This window comes from Sorex araneus, chromosome 1 (genome assembly GCF_027595985.1).
Source record: "Sorex araneus isolate mSorAra2 chromosome 1, mSorAra2.pri, whole genome shotgun sequence".
Classification (NCBI taxonomy): Eukaryota; Metazoa; Chordata; class Mammalia; order Eulipotyphla; family Soricidae; genus Sorex; species Sorex araneus.
Genome location: NC_073302.1, coordinates 213,453,196 through 213,478,000, shown reverse-complemented (window position 1 = coordinate 213,478,000; position 24,805 = coordinate 213,453,196). Strand labels below are relative to the sequence as shown.

The following is a 24,805-nucleotide window of genomic DNA, read 5'->3' as shown; positions in this document are numbered from 1 at the left end:
ATATATTTTTTCCCCTTTGGTTTGGGGGCCACACTGGGTATTGCTGTGTGTTATACTTAGCTCAATGTTCTGGTGTTCCTGCTGGCAATGCTGGGTACCCAGATATTGAGCTATCTCTCCAGTCCATTATTTCACCATTTATTACATATTCGCTTAGATCCCAAAGTTAAAAGCCATCCCTTTGCCTTCACCAGATATTCTTCTTTGTAATTTGAGACATGAAATGAATTCACACAGTTTTATCTTTCTCTTAACATCCTAATCTACCAGCTTAAGTTTTTACCTAGACCACTGAAATATCCCTATTTTGCCTTTTTTGAGTGCATAACTCATCACAGAACAGAAAATGTATATTTGTAATGTAGAACAGGATGAAATCATAACAATTCAAGGTTCAATAGTTTCATATTAAACGTAGAATGATACCCGTATTTTCCCCTTGCCTTCAGAGCTGTTCATGGCTAAGTTCTGCCACTGCTTCACTAATACTGTAGTCTCTTTCGGCAATTCTCTCAGTGCATTGGTTTATCTGCAGATTAAGTCTTTCTCCAATGCTGGACTTTTATCCTAGTGTTGTCTACCACTAGATCCAGTCTTCTCATGCTTGACTCCATAACATGATTATGAAATATTTGTGTGGGACCATGAGAATAACAGCTCAGTGGTTTATAACGATTTCATTGCAAGCATGTAGTCATGAATTCCTTTCTCTGCTGTGGCCACATATGACAAAGATAAGCCTGAAACCTGCTGCTTGACTCTGTCGCTCTGCTTTCTGCAATTGCCAGTGCTATAAGTGACTTGCAGCCGCGCTTCAACTATGTGTCCACAATTGCCATGAAAAGCAATACATGGCAGCTCTGGTGAGCACTGCCACTAGAATGACGTGTGAGGACCACAACCAGAAAGTGTCTTCCCTGGGGACAGATGCATAAGTGACCACAAGGGAGAATTTTAATCAGAATGGGTGTGGTTCAACTAAAGAGTGCAATCCCATGGACGCACAGGTGCAAGTAGCACAAGAGGAGTGCAAACCTGAATGAGCACCAGGGCCAAGTGTAAAGTATCACAAGCTGATGAATGTAAAGAATCACATCCTGATGTGGGATCCACAGAGACCACCATAACTGCAAATGAAGTAACACATGATAGCACTGTGCAAACTCAAGGTGTCACAATACTTCTATCAGGAACAACACTAACAAAGGGGTGGGGCTAAATTTTTTAAAATGGGTCTTGTGGGAGAGAGTTTTTGCTTTTTGCATACCCTGGGTTGTATGCTAAAATTGACCTCCTAAAAATCTTATTCCATACTTTATCAACCATCTTATTACTCTGGCATATTTTATTATAAATCCTGGATATCTCAGAAATTGTTTTTTTTTTAATTATTCCTTCATTTTTCACAAAATGAAAACTTCACAAATGTCACTACTTATATAATACTATACATTGCTTCTCTACTAGTGCTTAAAACTTCATGGTAAATGTTGAAAAGGTATTTGTTGGAATGATAATGGAGAGAGATGTAAGTGGAGCCTCTTATAATTTATTTTTCTAAATACTATTCTTGCTTCAAATTCCCCAAAAATAGAAATTTTAAAATATAGATAGAAAATGAATAAAATATCAACACATGCCCTTTATCACTTGTCTTCTTCAGAAAGATTAAGTATTCTTTCCAAAGATATGGGAAATATTAAACAATATTTAACAGAGTGGAATGTGGTTTCAAAAACACTAACTAGGCAATTCTATTTTGATGTAAGATGGTGTGTATGGCTGTAAAAAAAGAAGTTTCACAGCAACAGCTGATAGGGATTTCTGCTTTTCACGTGCCCCAAATTTTTAAGCATTACTTAAAGTTTCCTAAGATAAAATAAGCATGACTTAAAATAACATTATTCTTTTTCATGAATATGGTCTTTAATCACAATAGGTAAATTGTAAAATGGGCTAGTGGAAATATAATCCTATTTTTAAAACTATGATTTGAGAACTGTTTTGAGTGGGATAGCTGAGGATATACATAGAGAAGAACCAATTGGGTGACCACTGTATTTCTATATATATATATATATTTTTTTTTTTTACGATATCAACTGTATTGTCACCTCCTCATTTGACATCAGAAAAACTTACGATCTATTCATATAGATTTAAATATTACTAATTTGGAACTTGGAATAATAGCTTAATTGACAGTACATAGTGTCCTTTCCACTGCCAGTTATGGTACCAAAATAAAAACAAAGAAACAAAAGTGGCCTAACTCCCTGGAGCTGGAGAGCGATGTCATGGGCTAGAGCACGTACTTTAGGAGGCCCAAGTTTGACCCTTCAAATTATGTGGTCCCTTAAAGACCATCAGGAGTAATCCCCACAAACAGAGGCAGGAATAATCCTTATATTCTAACAGGTATGACCCCCAAACTTAGCCAACCAAACAAAAATGGCCATTACCCAGAAAATAGTGGAGGAAAAAGCTAACAAAAGTGAGTGTTCACTCTGCCATTTTACCATTTTCAACAAGCCTACCTTATTATTATTTCATTCATTTTATATATAGGGAAAATATATATATATAAGCCTGGTGTTCAATGCTGCTTGGTTAACTATATAATTTCTGAGGTTGTGAGATGGAAATTCTAGTTAAAACAAAACGAATATTTACCTGTAACTAATATGTGCAGAAAAAAAATTACAGCAGGTATATCTTTTCTTTTTCAATTTTAGACAGCAACTTATAATGGCTTCTCCACTTGTTGAATTGCCAGCTGACACAGTACAACGAGTTGCATCTGAACTTAGGTGCCAGCCAACAGACGAGAGGGTTGCCCTGCGCCTCGATGAGGAAGATAAGTTGAAGCATTTCAGAGAACATTTTCATATTCCAAAGATGAAAGATCTACCTCCAAGTAAGAATGCTGTAGGATTTTTTTCCTTAATCAATTTATTAATTTATTTCTTGTCTTGCTGGTATTTGTCATAAATCTTTGAAAATCTTTGTTCAATTACAGAATAGCTTCTTAGCAATTATGTATTAAAAAAAAAAAAACAGCAGGTTTCATGTGCTACTAAATCAACCTGTCAGCCTACCTTAGCCTCAGATTCTTTGTTTCCTTTCCTCTTCAGATAAGATGCTTACAGAGTGCTTATACTGTCATCCACTTCTCTGAACAATAGAGCAACTGATTGAAAATTATAGGCAGCTCCATTCACTTGTTCTCTGAGCAGTTAGAGCTCAAAACAATTTTTCAGCCTGGTATTAAAATCTCTTATTTGTGTGGCACCTCATTTATGATTGCATGATATTTATCTTAAAGAAAATATTATTTGGGGATTTTGATATATTAGGATGGATGCTATGTGAATAGCCATCTTTATGTATTATGGCACATATAAGCATATAAACCTTATTCAAAAAAATCAATCCTAATAAATTAATACTGAATCTCTCTTTTCTAAATAAACCTATAAGCTAACTCCGTTACTGGTTTGGAATAATTTCTTTCAAAATGATAAATGTAGGTAGTACAAGAATACAAATATAAAGCAACTTTTTATTATGTAATTTTGGTTGGGAATTTGGGGCCACCCCCAGTGGTGGTGAGTGTCTATTCCATAGAACTGCTTAAAGTCACTGTTAGCATTGCTTGTTGGACATGAGTTACAGGGCTCAAACCTATATTCTCTAGCATGGGAAATATTCACACTAACCCTTCAAACTGTCTCTAAGGCAAAAAGAAAGAAAGAGAGAGAGAAAGAAGGGAAGAAAGAAAGAGAAAGAAAGAAAGAAAGAAAGAAAGAAAGAAAGAAAGAAAGAAAGAAAGAAAGAAAGAAAGAAAGAAAGAAAGAAAGAAAGAAAGAAAGAAAGAAAGAAAGAAAGGGAGAGGAAGAAAAAAGAAATAAAGAATGAAAGAGAGAAAGAAGGAAGGAAGGAAGAAAGGAAGGAAGGAAGGAAGGAAGGAAGGAAGGAAGGAAGGAAGGAAGGAAGGAAGGAAGGAAGGAAGGAAGGAAGGAAGGAAGGAAGGAAGGGAGAAAAAGTAAGAGAAAGAAAGAGAGAAAGAAGGAAAGAAAGAAAGAAAGAAAGAAAGAAAGAAAGAAAGAAAGAAAGAAAGAAAGAAAGAAGAAGGAAAGAAGGAAGGAAAGAAAGGAAAAAGGAAGGAAGGAAGGAAAGAAAGAGAGAGAGAAAGAAAGAGATAAAGAAAGAAAGACGGAGAGGGAAAAGAAAGAGAGAAAGAGTGGAAGAAAGATAGAGAAAGAAAGAAAGAAAGAAAGAAAGAAAGAAAGAAAGAAAGAAGAAAGAGATAAAGAGATAAAGAAAAAAGAAAGAAAAGGAGAGAGAAAAGAAAGAGTGAAAGAAAGATAGAGAAAGAAACAAAGAAAGAAAGAAAGAAAAAGAGAGATAAAGAGATAAAGAAAGAAAAGAAAGAAAAAAGGAGAGGGAAAAGAAACAGAGAAAGAGTGAAAGAAAGATAGAGAAAGAAAGAAAGAAAGAAAGAAAGAAAGAAAGAAAGAAAGAAAGAAAGAAAGAAAGAAAGAAAGAAAGAAAGAAAGAGAGAGGTAGAAAGATAAGGAAAGACAAGAAAGAAAGGAGAGGGAAAAGAAAGAGAGAAAGAGTGAAAGAAAGATAGAGAAAGAAAGAAAAGAAAGAAAGGAGAGGGAAAAGAAAGACAGAAAGAGTGAAAGAAAGATAGAGAAAGACAGAGAGAAAGAAAGAAAGAAAGAAAGAAAGAAAGAAAGAAAGAAAGAAAGAAAGAAAGAAAGAAAGAAAGAAAGAAAGAAAGAAAGAAAGAAAGAAAGAAAGAAAGAAAGAAAGAAGAAAGAGAGAGGTAGAAAGATAAGGAAAGACAAGAAAGAAAGGAGAGGGAAAAGAAAGAGAGAAAGAGTGAAAGAAAGATAAAGAAAGAAAGGAGAGGGAAAAGAAAGACAGAAAGAGTGAAAGAAAGATAGAGAAAGACAGAGAGAAAGAAAGAAAGAAAGGAAGAAAGAAAGAAAGAAAGAAAGAAAGAAAGAAAGAAAGAAAGAAAGAAAGAAAGAAAGAAAGAAAGAAAGAAAGAAAGAAAGAAAGAAAGGAAAGAAAAAAGGAGAGGGAATAGAAAGAGAGAAAGAGTGAAACAAAGATAGAGAAAGAAAGAAAGAAAGAAAGAAAGAAAGAAACAAAGAAAGAAACAAAGAAAGAAAGAAAGAAAGAAAGAAAGAAAGAAAGAAAGAAAGAAAGAAAGAAAGAAAGAAAGAAAGAAATGTAGTTTTATTCTATTTTAAATCAATTGACAAAAAATGGTTCAAGTATTTTTTACTAGACCCTAGTTTTAATTTTCCTACAAATTAAATCAGGTGACATTTTAGATCTCTAAGAGCATAAACAAATATGATTTTAGGATGAAATTAGATCATGTAATTGTTTTGTTTCGCTTATATGTACTAAGTACTTTAGAATAGTAGTTTCGCTTATATGTACTAAGTACTTTAGAATAGTACCATATAGAATTATAAAATAATGAAAAGGGAAGTAATCTTATATTCGATTTAAAATATCAATATATCAATATAAATTTGGGGGGAGCAACTATATGAGCAAGTAATAAGTGGTATGCTCTAATATCATAGAAGAAAAATCTACGTCTTTATAGAATTTAGAACAAAAGATCACCTACGTTGAGATATTAAGAAATAAATCACTATCACTATCACTATCATCCCGTTGATGGTCGATTTGCTCAAGCAGGCCCAGTGACGTCTCCATTTGTCCTAGCCCTGAGATTTTAGCAGCCTCTCTTTACTCGTCCTTCCCAATGGTGCCACATTAGAGGCTCTTTCAGGGTCAGGAGAATGAGACCCATCATTGTTAGTATATTTGGCATATCAATATGTCACAGGAGCTTGCCAGGCTCTCTCATGCAGGCAGGAAGCTCTCCATAGCTTGCCAGGTTCTCCGAGAGAGAGAACTAGACCATAAGATGTCTTTCAGGAGCTTTGTTTTATAGTCTCTGGATGTTGGCCATTGAAGGGATTACATGGCATATGGGGTGGGGGGCATTTTGTGGGTGTGACTGCCAAGCTACTGGAAAATGGGGGATCTGGGTGGAAGAGGCCCAGTCCTGATCCAACCAGGCTTGGAGATCTTGGAGATCTCAGCCCCTGGTCCTGAACACCTGAGTTTCTCTGCTGGTTCCTACATGAGTGAGGCTCGTACAAGCATGTGGAGAGGGGCCTTGGGCATGGCTGTGGCTGGGTTCTAGAGGTCTTCAGCTGCCGGGGCTCTGCTCCAGGTGGGGAGGGAAACTCAACCCGCCCCCTCCAAGGGACCCCAGTGAAAAGAGCCAGGTGCAGGGGCAAGAGGGTAAAATATGCAAAAATTAAGACCTTAAGTCTAGGGATATACTTTCAGTGATGGGAGAGAAGAACAGTGTACATTAGTCATTTTTAAGAGCAAACATATTTCATTTTAAAAGTTGTTTTAGTCTTAGAAATACTCATAACCCACCTTTGACTGACAGCTTTATATTATAATGAACCTGTTCCAAAATGCGCCTTCACCTCTGGGATGTCCTGATAAGCTTTCACCTTCTTTAGTGTGACTCCTGGAATCAGGGCTCTATTTCATTTATTGATATGATTTCCTTATATTTAAGAAACACTCTATCTTATTTCTTTTCACAAGTGATGAAAGCAGACACTGGGGCCAGAATGATAACTGAGTGCATCCTGGGGAACTCAGGTTCTATCTCCCGCACCACATCGTTACCCTGTGACCCCAGGAATGAGGTCTTGAGTCTTAAGTAGTCTGAGCATCATAGAGTAAACCCCAGGAACAGAAATAAGAGAAAAGAAGGGACGAGAGAGGAGGAGAATGGAAAAGAGGGGACAGGTGGGAGTGGGCTTCCAGTCAACTCTCCCACTTAATTTTCTGTATTCCCATTGGGCTGTCAGTACTGGGAACTCTGGCAGCTATGTCATTAGGAAGATTCCGTCTCAGTCCGCCAGGTTTGGAGGCTGCAGCTTCTCTACTTTTCTATCCTCCTCTTTTTCCCCTCCCTCCCCATTCTCTCCCCTTCCCCCTCCATCTGCCCTCCCCCCTCCACTCCTCACACCTCTCTTTCCCCTTCTCTCCCCCTCTTTTCCCTCCCTCAACCCCTCTCTTCCTCCTCTCACCCCTCCCTTCCCCTTCTCTCCCCCAGTCCCTCTCTCTGCCCCTCTCTCCCTCCCTCTCTCCCTCTCTCTCTCACCCTCTTCTACCCTTGCTCGGGAATCACTCCAAGTGGGGCTCAAGTGACCATCTGAGGTACCAAGAACTGGACCCAAGTCCACCTAAAACACAGCAAGTGCCCAAATCACTGTCCTGTCTCTGACTGCTCTATTATTTTCAGTGCAGATCTCACCCAGAACCTCATACCTACTAGGCAATTCTTCATCACTCACTTTCTGTCCCTGATTTCTCCTTTTCTTTCTTCTTTTTTGGTTGTGTCTCTGTGTTTTCTTGTTTGCTTATTGAAGCAAAATCAAATTTTAACATGATAGAGTTTTCAGATGTGGATCACTGAACAACCAGTACGTCTATGTGCTACGTTAAATTCACTTCTCGAAGTTCAAATCTCTGTACTGCATTAAATTCATTACTAGAAGTCCAAATCTACCACACTTTACTGTGTAAAAACACAACAAAGACAAAGGAAGGGGCGAGGAGCACCTCACCACACCGGTTTAGGTACATAGGTATACCTCTCTCCACCTTTGACGTGCCAGGTTCCTACCTCTCCTTACTCCTGGTCCACTTCTTTTGACTACCCTGCCTTGATTATTTTTCATTATGCCTTTTTTCCTGTACTCTGGCTCAGGGGTGATGGAGTTGTCCCCTACCCCCTTCACTTAAAACCTTGCGTTTGTTCAGCCAGTTTTTCTGCATACTGCACATGTCTGTACTTCTTCTGACATACTTCATTTAACATATGTACTAATTACATCCAAGTCGTAGAAAATTGCACGAATTTGACATTCTTTACAGCTGTGTTATACTTCATTCTATGTATTTGCCACATGTTCATAATCTAATTATATGTCTCTGAACACCTACTTTCTGAATGTTGGAGATGTTCTTAGCTATTTTCCAAGTGCTGAAATGAATAATGGCATGTGTATGTCCTTTTGAATGAACGTTTTCATGTCCTGGCGGTAGATACTCAGAAGTAGAATTGCTGGATCATATGGGAACTTCATTCATTCTGCACTGAGAAATCATCAAGCTATTTTTCTTAGGAGTTGAACAAGACAAGATTTCTTTCCAATATTGTTGATATGTGCCATTCATACTTCATTGAGATAATATCTTATTTTTTCTTCAGGTTTTCCTAGTAATAATGATGTGGAACATTTTTTCATATGCCTATACACCTCCCATTGTCCTTTTCTTAATATGTCTTCTTAGATAGAATACGATTAGTTATTTGAGTTAGGATAAAACCCTGAAGTTTCAGAAACAAAAAGCTTGTTTGTAAGGGATACACAAAAAATTAAGATGTTATTTTGATTTTGATTTTTCTTAGAGCCAAGTAATATTCAAGTGTGTGTGTGTGTGTGTGTGTGTGTGAGAGAGAGAGAGAGAGAGAGAGAGAGAGAGAGAGAGAGAGACCATTTCTTTATTCAGTCTTTATCTGTTTCGGGGAACTCTCTTCTTTTTCTAGATTTTTGCTAAGGTGAGTAATGCTTAAGTGAACATCACGATACCAATCACGATATCCCGTTTATCACCAATTTCTCGGGCGGGCTCAGTAACATCTCATTTTGTCCTTACCCTGAGATCTTAGAAAACAGTAACAAGTCTCATAATAGAAACATTACTGGTGCCCACTCGAGCAAATCGATGAGCAACGGGATGCCAGTGCTACAGTGCTACCTTTTCATAATTTTTGGCACTAAGGAAATACTACCAAAAAAGGAAAGATTATAGGTAATGCCATGAATTTTCTTTAAATATGATATTTGCTTTTGACTCTAACAGAAAGTTTCATCAAAATAAGCTAAGTCTCTTATTCCTAGATGGCATCTGAGCTGTTATTAGAAAAGTTTTATTTAATTTGATGCTGCACTTATGCTCTGTATTTTCTGAAAATCAAAATTTTACTCACATAAGCCCAAAATGACACACACACACACTCACACACGATGACAAACATTCACACATTCACACACACACCAAAGATTAAAAGAATAAAGAGGCAAAAGGGAGAATAAAGGCACAGATATTGGTAGAATTTTCCTAAATTTTATATAATTACAATTATTTCTGTTTGGAACATCTTGTACCTAAATATTTGAGATCATATTCTTTAGCACAAACACGATATGCAAAATTTTGAATGCTATTTCAGTACCAAATTGCCATACAGATAATACTTTAGCTAATTTTCTTTATTTTCTTACCTTCCTGCAGAAATAAAGATAACTATCTCACTGACTTTGACACTAAGACTGTTTATATGTGATCTATTGCTTATTATTAAAGTTTTAGGGCTATTAACTTTTTTTTTCTTTTTGGGTCACACCCAGCAATGCTCAGGGGTTACTCCTGGCTTTGCACTCAGGAATTACTCCTGGCAGTGCTTGGGGGACCATATGGGATGCCGGGGATTGAACCCAGGTCGGCCGCGTGCAAGGCAAACGCCCTACCCGCTGTGCTATCGCTCCGGCCCCTAGGGGTATCAACTTAATGGATGCAAAAAGTATTATTTTTTTCTATTGGGTTTTAAGCTAAGAAAATGGACACTATAATGTGCCCATGTTTTATTTTTATTTATTTATTTATTTATTTATTTATTTATTTATTTCCTGGGGGCCACAATGAAAGTACTCAGAACTTACTCCTGACTGTACACTCAGGTAATGCTACTGGAAAGCTCAGCAGCACTTAGGAGTGTCGAGGATCAAACCTGGAATGACAACAGGCTAGGCAAGAGTCCTACTTGTGGTACTCTCTGGCCTTAATGTACCCATGTTTTTGTGCACGCCCTATTGCCGCAATCCTTTGATAGGTATTCTTTGTATTCAAAGACGAGAAAAAAAAGGTAGAAAAGCCACCCTGGTTGTCCCATTGCTCTTGAAAGAATTCATCTGGTTAGAGAAATATTTCTTTCTCAGAGAACATTATTTGCCTTTTGCTGCTGCTCTCCTAACAGTTACTCCTATTGTTACAGGATTAAAATTTGGTGGATACTTGAGCAAAGAACATAATCAAGAGAACCTAAAGGGTTGTTCCCACTTCCTGCAGCTTTAGGCATAATCTATCCTCTGATCAGAACTAGAAACAGGAGTTTGTTTTGAATTTTTAATAATCTACTCTCTAAATCACTTGCAGTGTCTAGATGTGTATGAATCCAGGACAGAATACCCAGATGGAAAAGAAAATAAGAAGCTGGTGTTAGTTTGAGAGCATTTCAGTTCTGGTTTTCTTTATCCATATACCTAGTACCATTTATTTTTTAAGCATATCCGATTCTGACATGGTATTTGGTGCATTTTAGTTACATTTAGTGTGTCAGAGTGGAGATGCATTTCCACGTCAAGTTTTGCTGTGGATTTCAGTCATTTAAGTGATAAAAAGTGGTTTTCTATAAATCCAGGGAAAATAAATTCTGTTGAATCTAAACTTTACTTTAAAAGAAACATTTATTATTATACATTTTTTTTCCGGAATAAATGTCTAGTAAGATCATGACAAGCTCTTTCACTCCCATGATCAGAATCAGAATTCTGAATTTCTAAGATGCCTTATTCTCTCTACCATGGTCTACAAGCACTGGGCCATGGACCATGAATTGCTGCTGATGTCAAAAGGTTAAAAACCACTGGCTTATTACACTGGTTATAAGTGTGGCCTGTAAACTAGTATGGGTTTACCTGTCAGGGACGGGTCCTCAGGTGTAAATAGTTTGAAAACCATTGTTTTATGTATGCTATATAAGGTAGTAAGTCTTGGCACTATTCTTTAGCTTCTGGGGTTCATTTGCATGTTTTTTAAAACTTAAAAGTTTGTTCTTGTTCCTCAGAGATTTCAGATATCAAAGCTTTACAGCCATAAATATCAATCCCAGGTATGCAATATTAGAAATTACCAATGTTCAATTTAATGTTGTCAACAGTAAAATAAAGTCAAACTCAATCCCATTAGTATTGCAAGTAATAAGATGGGAACACATTTTCCACTAAATAGGTCTTATCTAAAAAATTCATATTAGCTGCTTTTAACCTTCTGAAAAATCAAATGCAACAAATGCAACAAATAAACAAATTAAACAAATGCAACTGGAATCTATGCTTTTCTCTGCTAATTGCGATTTAATCAGCAACAATTTCATGACTATCAATCTTCTAAAACATAGTATATCTTTGAGGAAATACTTTTGCTTTCTCTTCCTTTTACCTTAATTTCAGAACAGGATTACATGTTCTATTTTTTTTTCATTCTTATTTTTTTATTTTTTTTTAATAAATTTATTTATTTTTAATTAATGAGTCAACATGAGGGTACAGTTACGGATTTATACACATCTGTGCTTATGCTTCCCCCATACAAAGTTCGGGAACCCATCCCTTCACCAGTGCCCATACTCCACCACCAGTAAACCCAGCATCCCTCCCATCCTCCCCAATCCCATCTCCCCCCACCCCACCCTGTCACTGTGGCAGGACATTCCCTTCTGTTCTCTCCCTCTAATTAGCTATTGTGGTTTGCAATAAAGGTGTTGAGTGGCCACTGTGCTCAGTCTCAAGCCCTCATTCAGCCCGCAACTCCCTTCTCCCACATGGCCTTCGACTACATTATAGTTGGTGATCCCTTCTCTGAGTTGCCCTTTCCCCAGAATGTGAGGCCAGCCTCCTAGCCATGGAGTCAACCTCCTGGTAGTTGTTTCTACAATTCTTGGGTATTAGTCTCCCACTCTGTTATTCTATATGTCATAGATGAGTGCAATGTTTCTATGTCTGTCTCTCTCTTTCTGACTCATTTCACTTAGCATGAAACTTTTCATGCCGATCCACTTAAATAAAAAATTTGTGACCTCCTTTTTTCTAATAGCTGCATAGTATTCCATTGTATAGATGTACCAAAGTTTCCTCAACCAGTCATCTGTTCTAGGGCATTCGGGTTTTTTCCAGATTCTGGCTATTGTAAACAGTGCTGCGATGAACATACATGTGCAGATGTTGTTTCGATTGTACTTTTTTGCCTCTCTGGGATATATTCCCAGCAGTGGTATTGCTGGGTCAAATGGGAGCTCAATTTCTAATTTTTTGAGAATCGTCCATATTGTTTTCCAGAAGGGCTGAACCAGTCGGCATTCCCACCAGCAGTGTAGAAGGGTCCCTTTCTCGCCACATCCTCTCCAACACCGGTTGCTTTTGTTCTTTTGGATGTGCGCTAGTCTCTGTGGTGTGAGGTGGTATCTTGTGGTTGTTTTGATCTGCATCTCTCTGATGATTAGTGATGTAGAGCACTTTTTCATGTGCCTTTTGGCCATTTGTATTTCTTCTTTGGTAAAGTTTCTGTTCATTTCTTCGCCCCATTTTTTGATGGGGTTGGATGTTTTCTTCTTGTAGAGTTCAACCAGTGCTTTATATACCATTGATATCAACCCCTTATCTGATGGGTATTGTGTAAATATCCTTTCCCATTCAGTGGATAGTCTTTGTATTCTGGTCACTGTATCTTTTGCGGTGCAGAAGCTTTTTAGTTTAATGTAGTCCCATTTGTTGATCTCTGTTTTTACTAGATTGCTTAGTTCTGTGTCACCTTTGAAGATACCTTTATCTTCAATATCGTGGAGGGTTTCGCCGACCTTGTCTTCAATGTACCTTATGGTTTGTGGTCTAATGTTGAGGTCTTTAATCCATTTTGATCTGACTTTTGTGCATGGTGTCAGGTCAAGGTCTACGCCCATTTATTTGCATGTGGTTGTCCAGTTGTGCCAGCACCATTTGTTAAAGAGGCTTTCCTTGCTCCACTTCACATCTCTTGCTCCCTTATCAAAGATTAGATGATCATACATTTGGGGTTGTGTGTAAGGGTATTCCACCCTGTTCCATTGGTCTACGGCTCTGCCTTTGTTCCAGTACCATGCTGTTTTAATTGTTACTGCTTTGTAGTAAAGATTGAGGTTGGGGAGGGTGATGCCTCCCATCGTCTTTTTCCCAAGAATTGTTTTAGCTATCCTTGGACGTTTGTTGTTCCATATGAATTTTAAGATTGCTTGATCCATTTCTTTGAAGAATGTCATGGGTATACTTATAGGGATCGCGTTGAATCTGTATAATGCTTTGGGGAGTATTGCCATTTTGACAACATTGATTCTCCCTATCCACGAGCAGGGTATATGTTTCCATTTCCTCATGTCCTCTTTGATTTCATGGAGTAGCGTTTTGTAGTTTTCTTTGTAGAGGTCTTTTACTTCCTTGGTTAAGCTGATTCCGAGGTACTTGATTTTCTGGGGCACGATTGTGAATGGGATTGCTTTTTTTATGTCCCTTTCCTCTGCCTCATTGTTTGCATATATGAAGGCCATGGATTTTTGGGTATTGATTTTGTAGCCTTCAACTTTACTGTATAAGTCTATTGTTTCTAAGAGTTTCTTAGTAGAGGTTTTAGACTTCTCTAGATATAGTATCATATCGTCTGCAAATAGTGAGAGTTTGATTTCTTCCTTTCCTATCTGGATGCCCTTAATCTCTTTTTCTTGTATAATAGCTATCGCAAGTACTTCCAGTACTATATCGAAGAGGAGTGGTGAGAGTGGGCATCCTTGTCTTGTGCCTGATCTCAGAGGAAAGGCCCTTAGTTTTTCCCCGTTGAGGATAATGCTTGCCGTAGGCTTGTGATAGATGGCTTCGACTATCTTGAGGAAAGTTCCTCCAAACCCCATTTTGGCGAGGGTTTTCATCATGAAAGGATGTTGGATCTTGTCAAATGCTTTCTCTTCATCTATTGATATGATCATATGGTTTTCATCTTTGCTTTTATTGATATGGTGGATTATGTTGATTGATTTCCGAATGTTAAAACACCCTTGCATCCCCGGGATGAATCCCACTTGGTCGTGATGTATGATCTTTTTGATGAGTTGTTGGATCCTATTTGCCATTATTTTTTTGAGGATCTTCGCATCGGTGTTCATCAGGGATATTGGTCTGTAATTTTCTTTCTTAGTGGTGTCTTTGTTTGCTTTTGGTATTAGGGAGATGTGTGCTTCATAGAAACTGTTTGGGAGATTTCCTGTTTTTTCAATTTCCTGGAAAAGTTTGAGGAAAACAGGCAGCAGGTCTTTTTTAAATGTTTGGAAGAATTCGCCAGTGAAACCATCTGGGCCTGGGCTTTTGTTTTTGGGGAGGTTTTTGATCACAGTTTCAATTTCCTTAACATTGATGGGTCTATTCAGGTATTCCAAGTCTTCTTTGTTCAGTCTTGGGAGATTGTAGGAATCGAGGAATCCATCCATTTCTTTTAGGTTCTCCTGTTTTGTGGCATATAGACTTTCAAAGTAGTCTCTAATGATCTTTTGAATCTCACTGGTTTCTGTTATGATGTCCCCCTTTTCATTTCTGATTCGATTTATTAGGGTTCTTTCTCTTTCTTTCTTTGTGAGTCTTGCTAGCGGTTTATCAATCTTGTTTATTTTCTCGAAGAACCAGCTCTTTGTTTCATTGATCTTTCGGATTGTCTTTTTGGTTTCCATGTCATTAATTTCTGCTCTAATTTTTATTATTTCTTTCCTTCGGTCTGGTTTGGGTTCCTTTTTCTGGTCATTTTCTAAGGCTTGAGTCGTGAAGTAAGGCTGTCTATGTGGGCCCTTTCTTCCTTCCTGAGGAATGCTTGGAGAGCTATAAATTTTCCCCTTAACACGGCTTTAGCTGCGTCCCATAGGTTTTGGCAGCTCGTGTTTTCATTCTCATTTGTTTCTAAGTATTTTTTGATTTCTTCCTTGATTTCCTTCCTGACCCACTCATTGTTCAACATTGAATTGTTTAATTTCCAAGTGTTTGACTTGATTCTCCGTGTCAGTGAGTGGTTAGCTTCTATCTTCAGCGCATCGTGGTCTGAAAAGATGGTTGATACTGTTTCTATTTTTCCGATTCTATTGAGGTATGTTCTGGGGCCCAGTACATGGTCTATTTTAGAAAATGTTCCGTGTGCACTGGAAAAGAATGTGTATTCTTTCTCTTGGGGGTGTAAGGCCCTGTATAGGTCTATTAGGCCTCTCTCTTCAATTACTTCTTTCAGAGTCAGTGTTTCCTTGTTGAGTTTTGTTCTTGTCGATCTATCTAGAGGTGATAAGGCCATATTGAAGTCTCCGACTACTATTGTGCTGTTAGTGATGTCCTCTTTGAAGTCTGCTAGGAGTTGTTTTAAATATTTAGCTGGTCGCTCATTAGGTGCATATATGTTTAAGAGTGTGATTTCTTCCTGTTGTACATATCCCTTGATAAACAGAAAATGACCTTCGCTGTCCCTTTTAATCTTTTTCAACCTGAAATCTATGTTGTCGGATATTAGGATGGCCACTCCAGCTTTTTTACGGGGGTTGTTTGCTTGCAGGATTGTTTTCCATCCTTTGACTTTGAGTCTATGTTTACTCTGTTTGTTCAGGTGTGTTTCTTGCAGGCAGCAGAATGATGGGTTTAATTTCTGGATCCATTTTGCCACTCTATGTCTCTTTATGGGTGCATTTAGGCCGTTGACATTGAGAGAGATTATTGTGATAGGATTTTGTGTCATATTTCTGTGGTATTTGTTGTTTTTATGTGGTTCCACCTTGTCTTACAGTAGCCCCTTTAGACCTTCTTTCAAGTTTGGTTTTGAGTCTATGAAGGACCTGAGCTGTTGTTTATCCGAGAAGTAGTGTATGGTTCCTTCGAGTTTGAGTGAGAGTTTAGCCGGATAAAGTATTCTTGGTGAGGCATTCATTTCGTTGAGTCTTTTCACTATGTCCCACCATTGTCTTCGGGCTCGGAGGGTTTCCTCTGACAGGTCTGCTGTAAATCTGAGGGGTGCTCCTTTGTATGTAATTTCCTTCTTTGACCTTGCTGCTTGCAGAATTGTGTCTCTATCCATAGCATCCGTCATTCTGACTATGATATGCCTTGGAGTCTTTTTATTCGGGTCTCTTTTTGCTGGTACTCTTCGGATTCCTTGTATCTGGATGCCTGCCTTCTCCAGCTCTGGGAATTTCTTAGCAATGATGTCTTTGACTGTGTTTTTTTCATTGGGGTTACTTCCCTGTGGTTCTGGTACTCCAATGATTCTTATGTTGTTTCTCTTGAAGTCATCCCCCAAGGCTCTGATTTGCTCTATAGCCATTTTGAGGTCTTTGGCCATGATTTGTTGTTGTCTATAAGCTTTCTGCAGCTCATCTTCCAGGTCGCTGATTCTTTCTTCAGCTGTAGTCATTCTACTGTTGAGGGCATTTAGAGAGATTTTTAATTCGTCTACCGTTTCCTTTATTTGTGTGACTTCCGTTCGTAGGTTTGAGATTTCTGTTCTCATTTCTTCCTGTATTTTCTTGGTGGACTGTTCCAGTGCTTCATTCATCTCCTCCCTTAGTTTATTGGATGTCTGTTCCATGGTTGCTTGGAGTAGGTCGACTCTCCTGCAGATCTCCTCTCTGAATTGTTTATCTGAGAGGTCGTAGATGTGAGTAGCCCCCGTTGATGTTTCTGGAATTTTACATGTTCTATTTTTAACTCACTAGCTAAGATTTGTCAAATGAACAAGTTACTTGGTGTTAAAAGTTTGACTGATATCGTTCATCAAAAGAATACTCTAATAATACTTTTAAACCTATTTATACCATGAGCTTTAACGAGATTTTGGTTTTTTATATATACATATATATGGATATATGTCCATATATATGTGTGTGGTGTGTATTAGCAAGTATTTTGTAAATATAATTCATTCAAAACAAATCTTTGTCTTATAGGGATTTGACATTCACATGAATATTTTCTTTTATGATAATTCCAGTTTTCTAAGAAATCGTCAAGAAAATTTAGCAATCACATGAACCTCTCCCAGCACAGGTCTTACAAAATCACCTTTGAGCTTTCGAGCTTTCACGTACATCATGCACTAAGGCTTTAACTCAAAGCTTTACTTCTTTAAATTAGCATGCATCTTAGCACTTTGAAATATATCAGCAGGAAGTAAATTTATATTTTGAACTGAAGGAAATGTAAAAGCTAAGATATATTTTAAAAGGAGGAGCAGTCATTTGCAGAAAAACTAGAGCAGAAAATAATTGCAGATTGGTCCATCTGTTTGGGGTGGGGGCAGTGATCACACCTGCCTGACAGTGCTCAGATGCTACTCTCTCTGCATTGCTGGGGATCAAACCTGGCTCACAAAGCCAAAGTTGGCTCCAGCAGTTTAAGCCATCTCCGTTAGTTCCTGGTCTTTTATTCTAACAACAGACAATTTACTGGCAGTACTTCAAGCACAGGCCATGAACATGCAGCATTTATTTTGTAACGCTCAAAGAAAATCATTATCTATTTCACACAGCGACTGTCCCATTTACTGTTATTTTATGTGTGCACAATGCCCTCATGGCATCCATATCAAAGATTCACACTGGCACCCAATAAACAAACCATTAGTGCTGCGCTCATCTCTACAACAATTTTATATTTTAAAGGCCTTTACATAAAAGTGATTTTATTATTTTCTGTCATGGAGACTATAAATGGTGATGCTTGAGGATCACGCCTGGTGGTGCCAGGTGCCAGCCTGGAAGGATTGGAACTTGAGACCCAACTCAGTGCATCACACATGCTACACCTGTGCTCTACCATATGAGGTGCATTCCTGCCCCCATAGACAAGTCCTTTATAACTTTTTAAATATTTTATTTCTACCTGTACTTGTAGTTAAACTATATTTGTCCTCTTTAACTCAAAAAAGTTAAATGAAGGCTGTTATTTTACGTTCTCTAATAAGTTAAACATAATTTTTAATGAATGCATCATTATGCATGTGATCTGGAGTCAAAGTTATATTGAGATATTTTACTAATGTTTTCAGTTAATTTTTAATGCATCTGTGTGTGTATGTGTGTTGGACCATGTAAGCAGTACTCAGGACTTAGTTTCTGACTCTGCACTCAGGGATCACTCCTCATGGGGACTATACAGGATACCAGGGTTCAACCTGAGCCAGTGTGCTGAACAATTCCAATTCCTGTGTTTTTCCTAAAATTAGAAGTCCTTGTTACATAATGATTCTACAGGCATTTTAGTGAGATTTTAAATACTTAAAATGTATTAATTAACTTATAAATACTACATGCTATGCTGTATTAAGTTGAAGGTAAATTGCCTTCTGTTAGTTTGATAATTAATAAAACTGAACCTAGCTTATATTTTATCTGTTTTGTTTTACTTTATTTTAGCTTTTGGGGTCATTCCCAACAGTGGTTGAAGGGCTCTTCCATACTCTGTGTTCAATGTTGCTCCTGATGGTACTTCGAGACCATTTGAACTGGGGGTCTAGCCCGGGCCGCCAGCATTCTGAGCATATGCTCCAGCACATTGAACTCCCCCTCTGGTCCTGTTGTTTTCTTTCTCTATGGGGTTACGACCAGGTCTCCTAAGTGGGCTTATATAAGGAATTGGGATTATAGTCCAGGAAACTTTTTAAAAAAAATTTAATATCTTATTTTCATAAAGTAGTTCACAATAGTTCTTTGCAGATAATATTAATATTCAAACACCAATCCAACCCTGGAGCACCTTCCCACCAAAATAAGAGGCAAGTGCGTGAAGGTTGTTGTATGTTGTTGTATTTCACTCTGGAGCCATTTAAGTCCATGTATAAGAAAAGAGAAGCAAGTGTGCTAAAACCAAACATATGTGAGCTACTTTTGGTACATAAGTGGGCTAGAGTAGAAGAGGTCGTGCAGCTGCGAATGCGGCCATGCACTCCAGGAAGTCTGTGCTGCTCTCTTCTGGGAGCTTTGGTTTATAGTCTGGGGATCTTGGCCATTGATGAGATTACATGGCACTGGAGGCAGTTTGTGGGTGTGACGGCCAAGCTACTGGAAAACTGGGGACCTGGGGGGAGGAGGCCCAGTTCTGATTCGAGCAGGTTTGGAGGTCTCAGTCACAAGACCCGAGTGCCTGGATTTTTCTGCCGGATCCCACTTGAGTGAGACTTGTCTGAGCATGTGGAGAGTGGCCTTGGGCATGGCAGCGGTCAGGTTCTGGAGGTTTTTGACTACTGGAGTTATGCTTGGGGCAAGGAGGGAAACTCAACCCGCCCCCCCTACCCAAGGTGCCCCGGTGAAGACAGCCTGGCATAGGGTCAGGAAATTCTGCGTTGCTCTCTTTGGGAGATTTGGTTTATAATCTCTGGATCTTGGCCTAGTAAAGGAATCTTAAACCAATACTTATACTCTGATTCTAAATATGATCAAGTTGAATCTCTGAGTAAAGCTCAGGCAATGTAATATTTTTAAATTCTTCTAATGATAGGACAGGATGAAAATCTCAATGGAACAAAAAATGTATACATTATATTTAATAATTTTATTAAAATAAAACTGTAATAAGATATAAGATATTATTATACCTAGCACTACAAGAATTACATGTACATATGTATATGAGTAGATTTCTCTCTTTCAAAAATAAAAAACACTATCAAAACATGTATTTTAATGTACTTGTAAGAGAAAGTACATTTTCAGTTAAAATGGTCTTTGTTCAGTTTTGGTCATTCCAATAGACTGAGTTATCTGTTAGAAGAAGGAATTAAATACAAATAAATATATATGTGAAAGATATATAAATAAATATATATGTGAAAGAGAGTCACTTGCCCACATGCCTGGCTGTCTTCCCCGGTGTAGACAGCCCGATCCCTCAGAAGGGATGGGCTCCAGCTTCCCTCCCCACCCCGAGCAGAGCTCCCGGCGGCCAAAGACCACCAGAACCTAGCTACAGCCATGCTCGAGGCCCCTTTCCACATGTTCGGACAGGCCTCACGCATGAAGGTTCCGGCCGGGGAACCCAGGTGTGTGTAATCTCATTAACGACCAACATCCAGAGACTTAAAAGCAAGCTCCCAGAAGCGGTTGTAAGAGAAAGTACATTTTCTACAAGAGAAAGTTTCTTGTAGCCTACTTCTCCCTGTGGGAGAAACTGGCAAATTTCTGAGTTTCCTGCCCACATGGGAGAGCCTTGCAAGTTTCCCATAATGTATTCATATGCTAAATCCAGTAACAAGCTGGATCTCATTCCCCTGACCCTGAAAGAGCCTCCAGTGTGACATCTTTGGGAGAGCCAAATTGAGAGAGACTTCTAAGATCTCAAGGAAAGGACGGATGGAGAGGTTATGGAGGATGCTCAAGAAATCGACAATTAACGGGATTTCATGATTCGTGATTCGTGATATTCTAATACTTTAATACAGTCACATTTTATAATTTGAAGCAGCTTTATTAGTACTCTGTATCAGTATATAAAGGGGGTATATTTCTGTTGAGCTAAGTGAACTCAGAAAAACTTGCAAAAGTTTTAGTCCCAAGGGCCTTCTCTAAGCAGGCTACTTGGTAGGTCATATAACAAATTCAGAAGTAACAATCTGTAAATATACAGTAAGAAGTGGGGGGAAGGGGTAGTGGATAGAATCAAGGACTTCAAAGAACATATTAATCACTATAGATCATAGGGGTCTAAAGGTCTTTATTAAATAGGGGTTTCCATAATACTTATAAAAAAACTCATAAGAAAAAGAGTTATGAACATAAGGGGAAAAAAAAGAAAGCCTAATTAAGTTTTTTTTTCTTTACTCCTTAAAAGAATTAGAAGTAGCATTTGTGAGGAACAACAAATAAATAAATAATCTACTATATACATATATCTCGATTACAAACTATAATTTTCTGAATGTAATTCAGGCCCAAGCTGAGGATAAGGAGAAGCTTTGAGTCAAAATGATGCCGAAAATCTGATTTCTTTTGATTCCTGGGTTACTCTTGGAACTTAAAATAAAATGTCTCGCTGTAAACCACTCTACACAAAGGATTAGAGTGAGACATTTTTGACTCATTGAAATGTTGCTCACAAGCAATCAAGTCAGTTTCCAGAATTATAAGCTCTCTAGCAATCATTTTGCAACCTTTGTTAAGAAATGAGACTTCCAGACAAATTGCTCAAAAACTGACTGAAGACCTAATTGCAGTGGTGCCTATTTTAAGAAATCTAAAACTCTTGAGTTCTTAAAGAATTTGAAACCAAGTGAATCTTTAAGGATGGCATTATGGGCTGAATTATGTCTGATAGAAATGAACCTGGGAAGTTCTCTCCTCTGTACCAGTGTGAACTTCACTGGAGATGGGGCTTTTATAGATATAAGCAGATTTTTTTAAAGGTCATTGGATTGGATTATAATCTCAAATGACACAGTAAAAGGAAGATTTGGGATATACTTATGCAAAGAGAACACTCATGAATATGAAGATGGACATTGAGTCAAGTGAGGAATCCTAGAATTTCTCTAAGAGCCAATTCTGGAGTAAACACTATTGACATTTTGATTTGGAACTTCTTTCTCCCAAACTATACTACAATAAACTGAATGCCTATTCTTTAACAAATTGCTTGGTTAGGAGTTTGTTAGGAAGCTTAATGACAAGATTTTTGGCCCAAGAAGTTTTGTTCTAATTCCTCTCAGTATATTGGAAAGAAAGATAATAGAAAAGATATTCAAGAATATTTTTCACCAGTTTAGGAGAAAGTCAGAAAATCTTGCATATACAGATTTTAGAATTCTCTCACTTAAACTATTTAATGTGCCAAGGTACCATATTTTGAGAAACATATATTGTAGTTCATCACTGTTAAAAACACCAGCTTTTAATTATAAACTTGCTTTTTATCCTTGTAAAAAAGAAATTTTAGTTCCCTAAGTTTGAAATCCTAATTGTTTTTTATGCCATACAGATCCACTGGACCTGATTTGGTGAGAGCTGGCCTTGTTCTTTCTTTGGGTCTTTACAGAATATGCATTGTTAATCCTATTTTATTACAGTATAAAGTGCACATAAATTATCCACATTATGTCATTTGTTGTGCTCTGAGACATTAAATTAAAATGTCAGTCAAGTAAGAGAAATGTAATGATAAGAAATGGAGAACCATATTTTTGACTGGAATAAGGTAGGACAAATCATCTAGTTTATAGTTCTGCTTTTTGTTCATACTGAACAGACTTTAAAAATAACCTCCTGAAAAAGGTAACTCCATACCTGCCTACAGAAATAGCAGCAATAAAAGAATAAGATGAAACAATGGGGCAGAGAACCAGAAATGTCATTGGAAGCTGATTCATGAAAATTATTTTTACGTTTCAAATAGAAACTTAAAATATTTAATGAGTTTATTTTATAGGTTTTTTTAAATAGGTTTGTCAGCTTCTTTCATTGGCAACTCTTAAGACAAATCCAATAAAAGGGATGTAAATATTTTTCACACTTCCAAATTGAATTCTTTAAAAGTTTTTTGTTGACTTGGAGAAAAATAAGTAATGATTTCATTTTAAAGCCCAAGGCTCTTAGTTATTGTTATATGACTTAAATTTCAACTAGGTATTCAAATACATACATTAAATCAGAGCTAAAAAATTCATGGCTTCTGTAGATATTTTCTAATTCTTCACATGTCTGTGTGGGTTTTTTCTGGATTCTCTCTTTCTTTTGGGAGGGGGGGTCACATCCAGCAATATTCAGGAGTTAGTCCTGGATCATGCACTCAGGAATTACGTCTGGAGGTGCTCGTGGGACCATATGGGATGCTGGAAATTGAACCCTGGCAAAAACCCTACCCACTGTGCTATCACTCCAGCCCCCCCTCCCCTTTTTTTTGTTCTATTTGGGTGGATTCTCTCTCTTTCTTTTTTTTTCCTAAACCTCCATGGTCCGTGGGTATGTGTCAAAGATCCTAGTCTGAGTGCGCATAGATGTTTGACTATACAATGGAAGGACTCCTGTTCATGCTCATTTATCAGCTTGAGCTCTTGTCTGTCAGCATAACACTCTAGCTATCTATGACCTTGAATTTATATAAATAGTTTGGGAATGAAGTGAGTAAAAATGATCCTCTTGTTTTTTGGATTTTTCAGTTGCCCTCTCAGCAAGGCTGGGGAACTACTTCCTAAACACTTGGGGTTGGCTTGGCAGTGCTTTGGGGAACCTCTGGTATCAGGACAAAGTCTGAGGCTATGATATATAGTATAAAGCCTGTGCTCCATCATTTTAAGCTTATCCCTGCCTTATGAGTTAATATTTGTGTAAATGGGTCTTTAATTTTTGGTGGTTATTTTAATATATAACTATAACCAGATATGTCAGCAATAGGAACTTATTTTTTATATTAATTAGCCTGTGGCAAAACTAGTTACATTTTATATTATTTTGCTGACAGTTGAAATTTTCAAGGATCAATTTTTTAATGCAAGTGAGTTCTGAATGTATATGGTAAAATTTTGGAAATACTATAACTCTATAAGTTGATAGCCTCTAAGCATTCTGTTTTCAGTTTTAAACTATTGCCATTGACTATCTCAGACCGGGAGCAGTTGCTAATTAACATTTTGTCATGGAACACATCAAAGTGTGAGGTTCCAACAAAAGCCTTGATAGGATTAAACTACTTTTCATTTCATTTTTTTCATGTAGTTAAATAGTTTTATTGAAAGAAATTTTCTTAGAGAAATGTGAAAAGACAGAAGTTAGAATCACATGTTTAAGAGACACTGACCTCTCTAAAGTTGGAAAAAACATCAAATGGCTTTAAGAATATGGGTTAGGTTGTATCTTCCACATTATCTTTCCCCGGAGCTCTCTGAATACACAAAAGCTAATCTGGTTTTGTCACAGGGACAGATTTGAACTCTTGGTGTTCTTCTTCCCTCTGGAAAGGGGGGCGTGGGGCACCTGCTGTGCTCAGGGTTTACTCTTGGCTTTGTGCTCAGGATTGACCCTGTAGGGCAGCCACATGCCAGGCAAGTGTCTGACCCACTGGACTGTCTCCAGCCCCTCCTGATGTTCCTTTCATATTCTTACTACAACCTTTGGATCTCTCTGTATTAAACTAAATTTTAAAATATTAATGTACGAAATGATTTTGCAGGCAACCTTATGTGAATCTTGAAAGAAATGTAAATTATTTATTATCCTTATCTGAGTTATTAATGCTAATTATGTGTACTGGACTAACAACTTCACTTGGCAGAATTATTAATCGAATTAAAGCATTTTTATATTTTCTTCTCTTTCAGTTGATTTATCTTTAGTGAATAAGGATGAAAACGCCATTTATTTCTTGGGAAATTCTCTTGGTCTTCAACCAAAAAAGGTTAAAACATATCTGGAAGAAGAACTGGATAAGTGGGCCAAAATGTAAGTATTATCTCTTAACTTATCACTCAACACTTCATAGAAGAATTTCAAAAAGTTGCAATGGCTTGTCTTAATATTTGGAAAGGTGTATAACAGAGTTCTAGAATTTATGGGAAGAGAGGGAACTTTGACATTACATCATGCAGTGCTTTCATTTTATGGATGAAATGACTGAAGATCTTTAAAGTTATATGAAATTAGTGACATGACTAGAAGCAATTTTAAAAATTATTCAAAAATACAAGGTCTTCTCAAGTTAGAACATGCAATCACATAATGGTGATGTTGTTTCTTATTGACTAAAAGAAATTTAGTACATAGGGCTATTGTTAGTACGTAGGGCTTATTTTATAATGAGGTATT

General features: G+C 37.5%; 1 protein-coding gene across 1 annotated transcript in view; it reads left to right on the top strand.

Moving 5' to 3' along the window:
* The window catches only part of KYNU (kynureninase), a 154,952-nt gene that overhangs the window by 7,444 nt on the left and 122,703 nt on the right, over positions 1-24,805 (top strand). The window contains exons 3-4 of the mRNA XM_055127048.1: positions 2,736-2,917; positions 24,322-24,442. Coding sequence (XP_054983023.1) covers positions 2,736-2,917; positions 24,322-24,442 — 303 coding nt within the window. The remainder of the gene's footprint in view (positions 1-2,735; positions 2,918-24,321; positions 24,443-24,805) is intronic.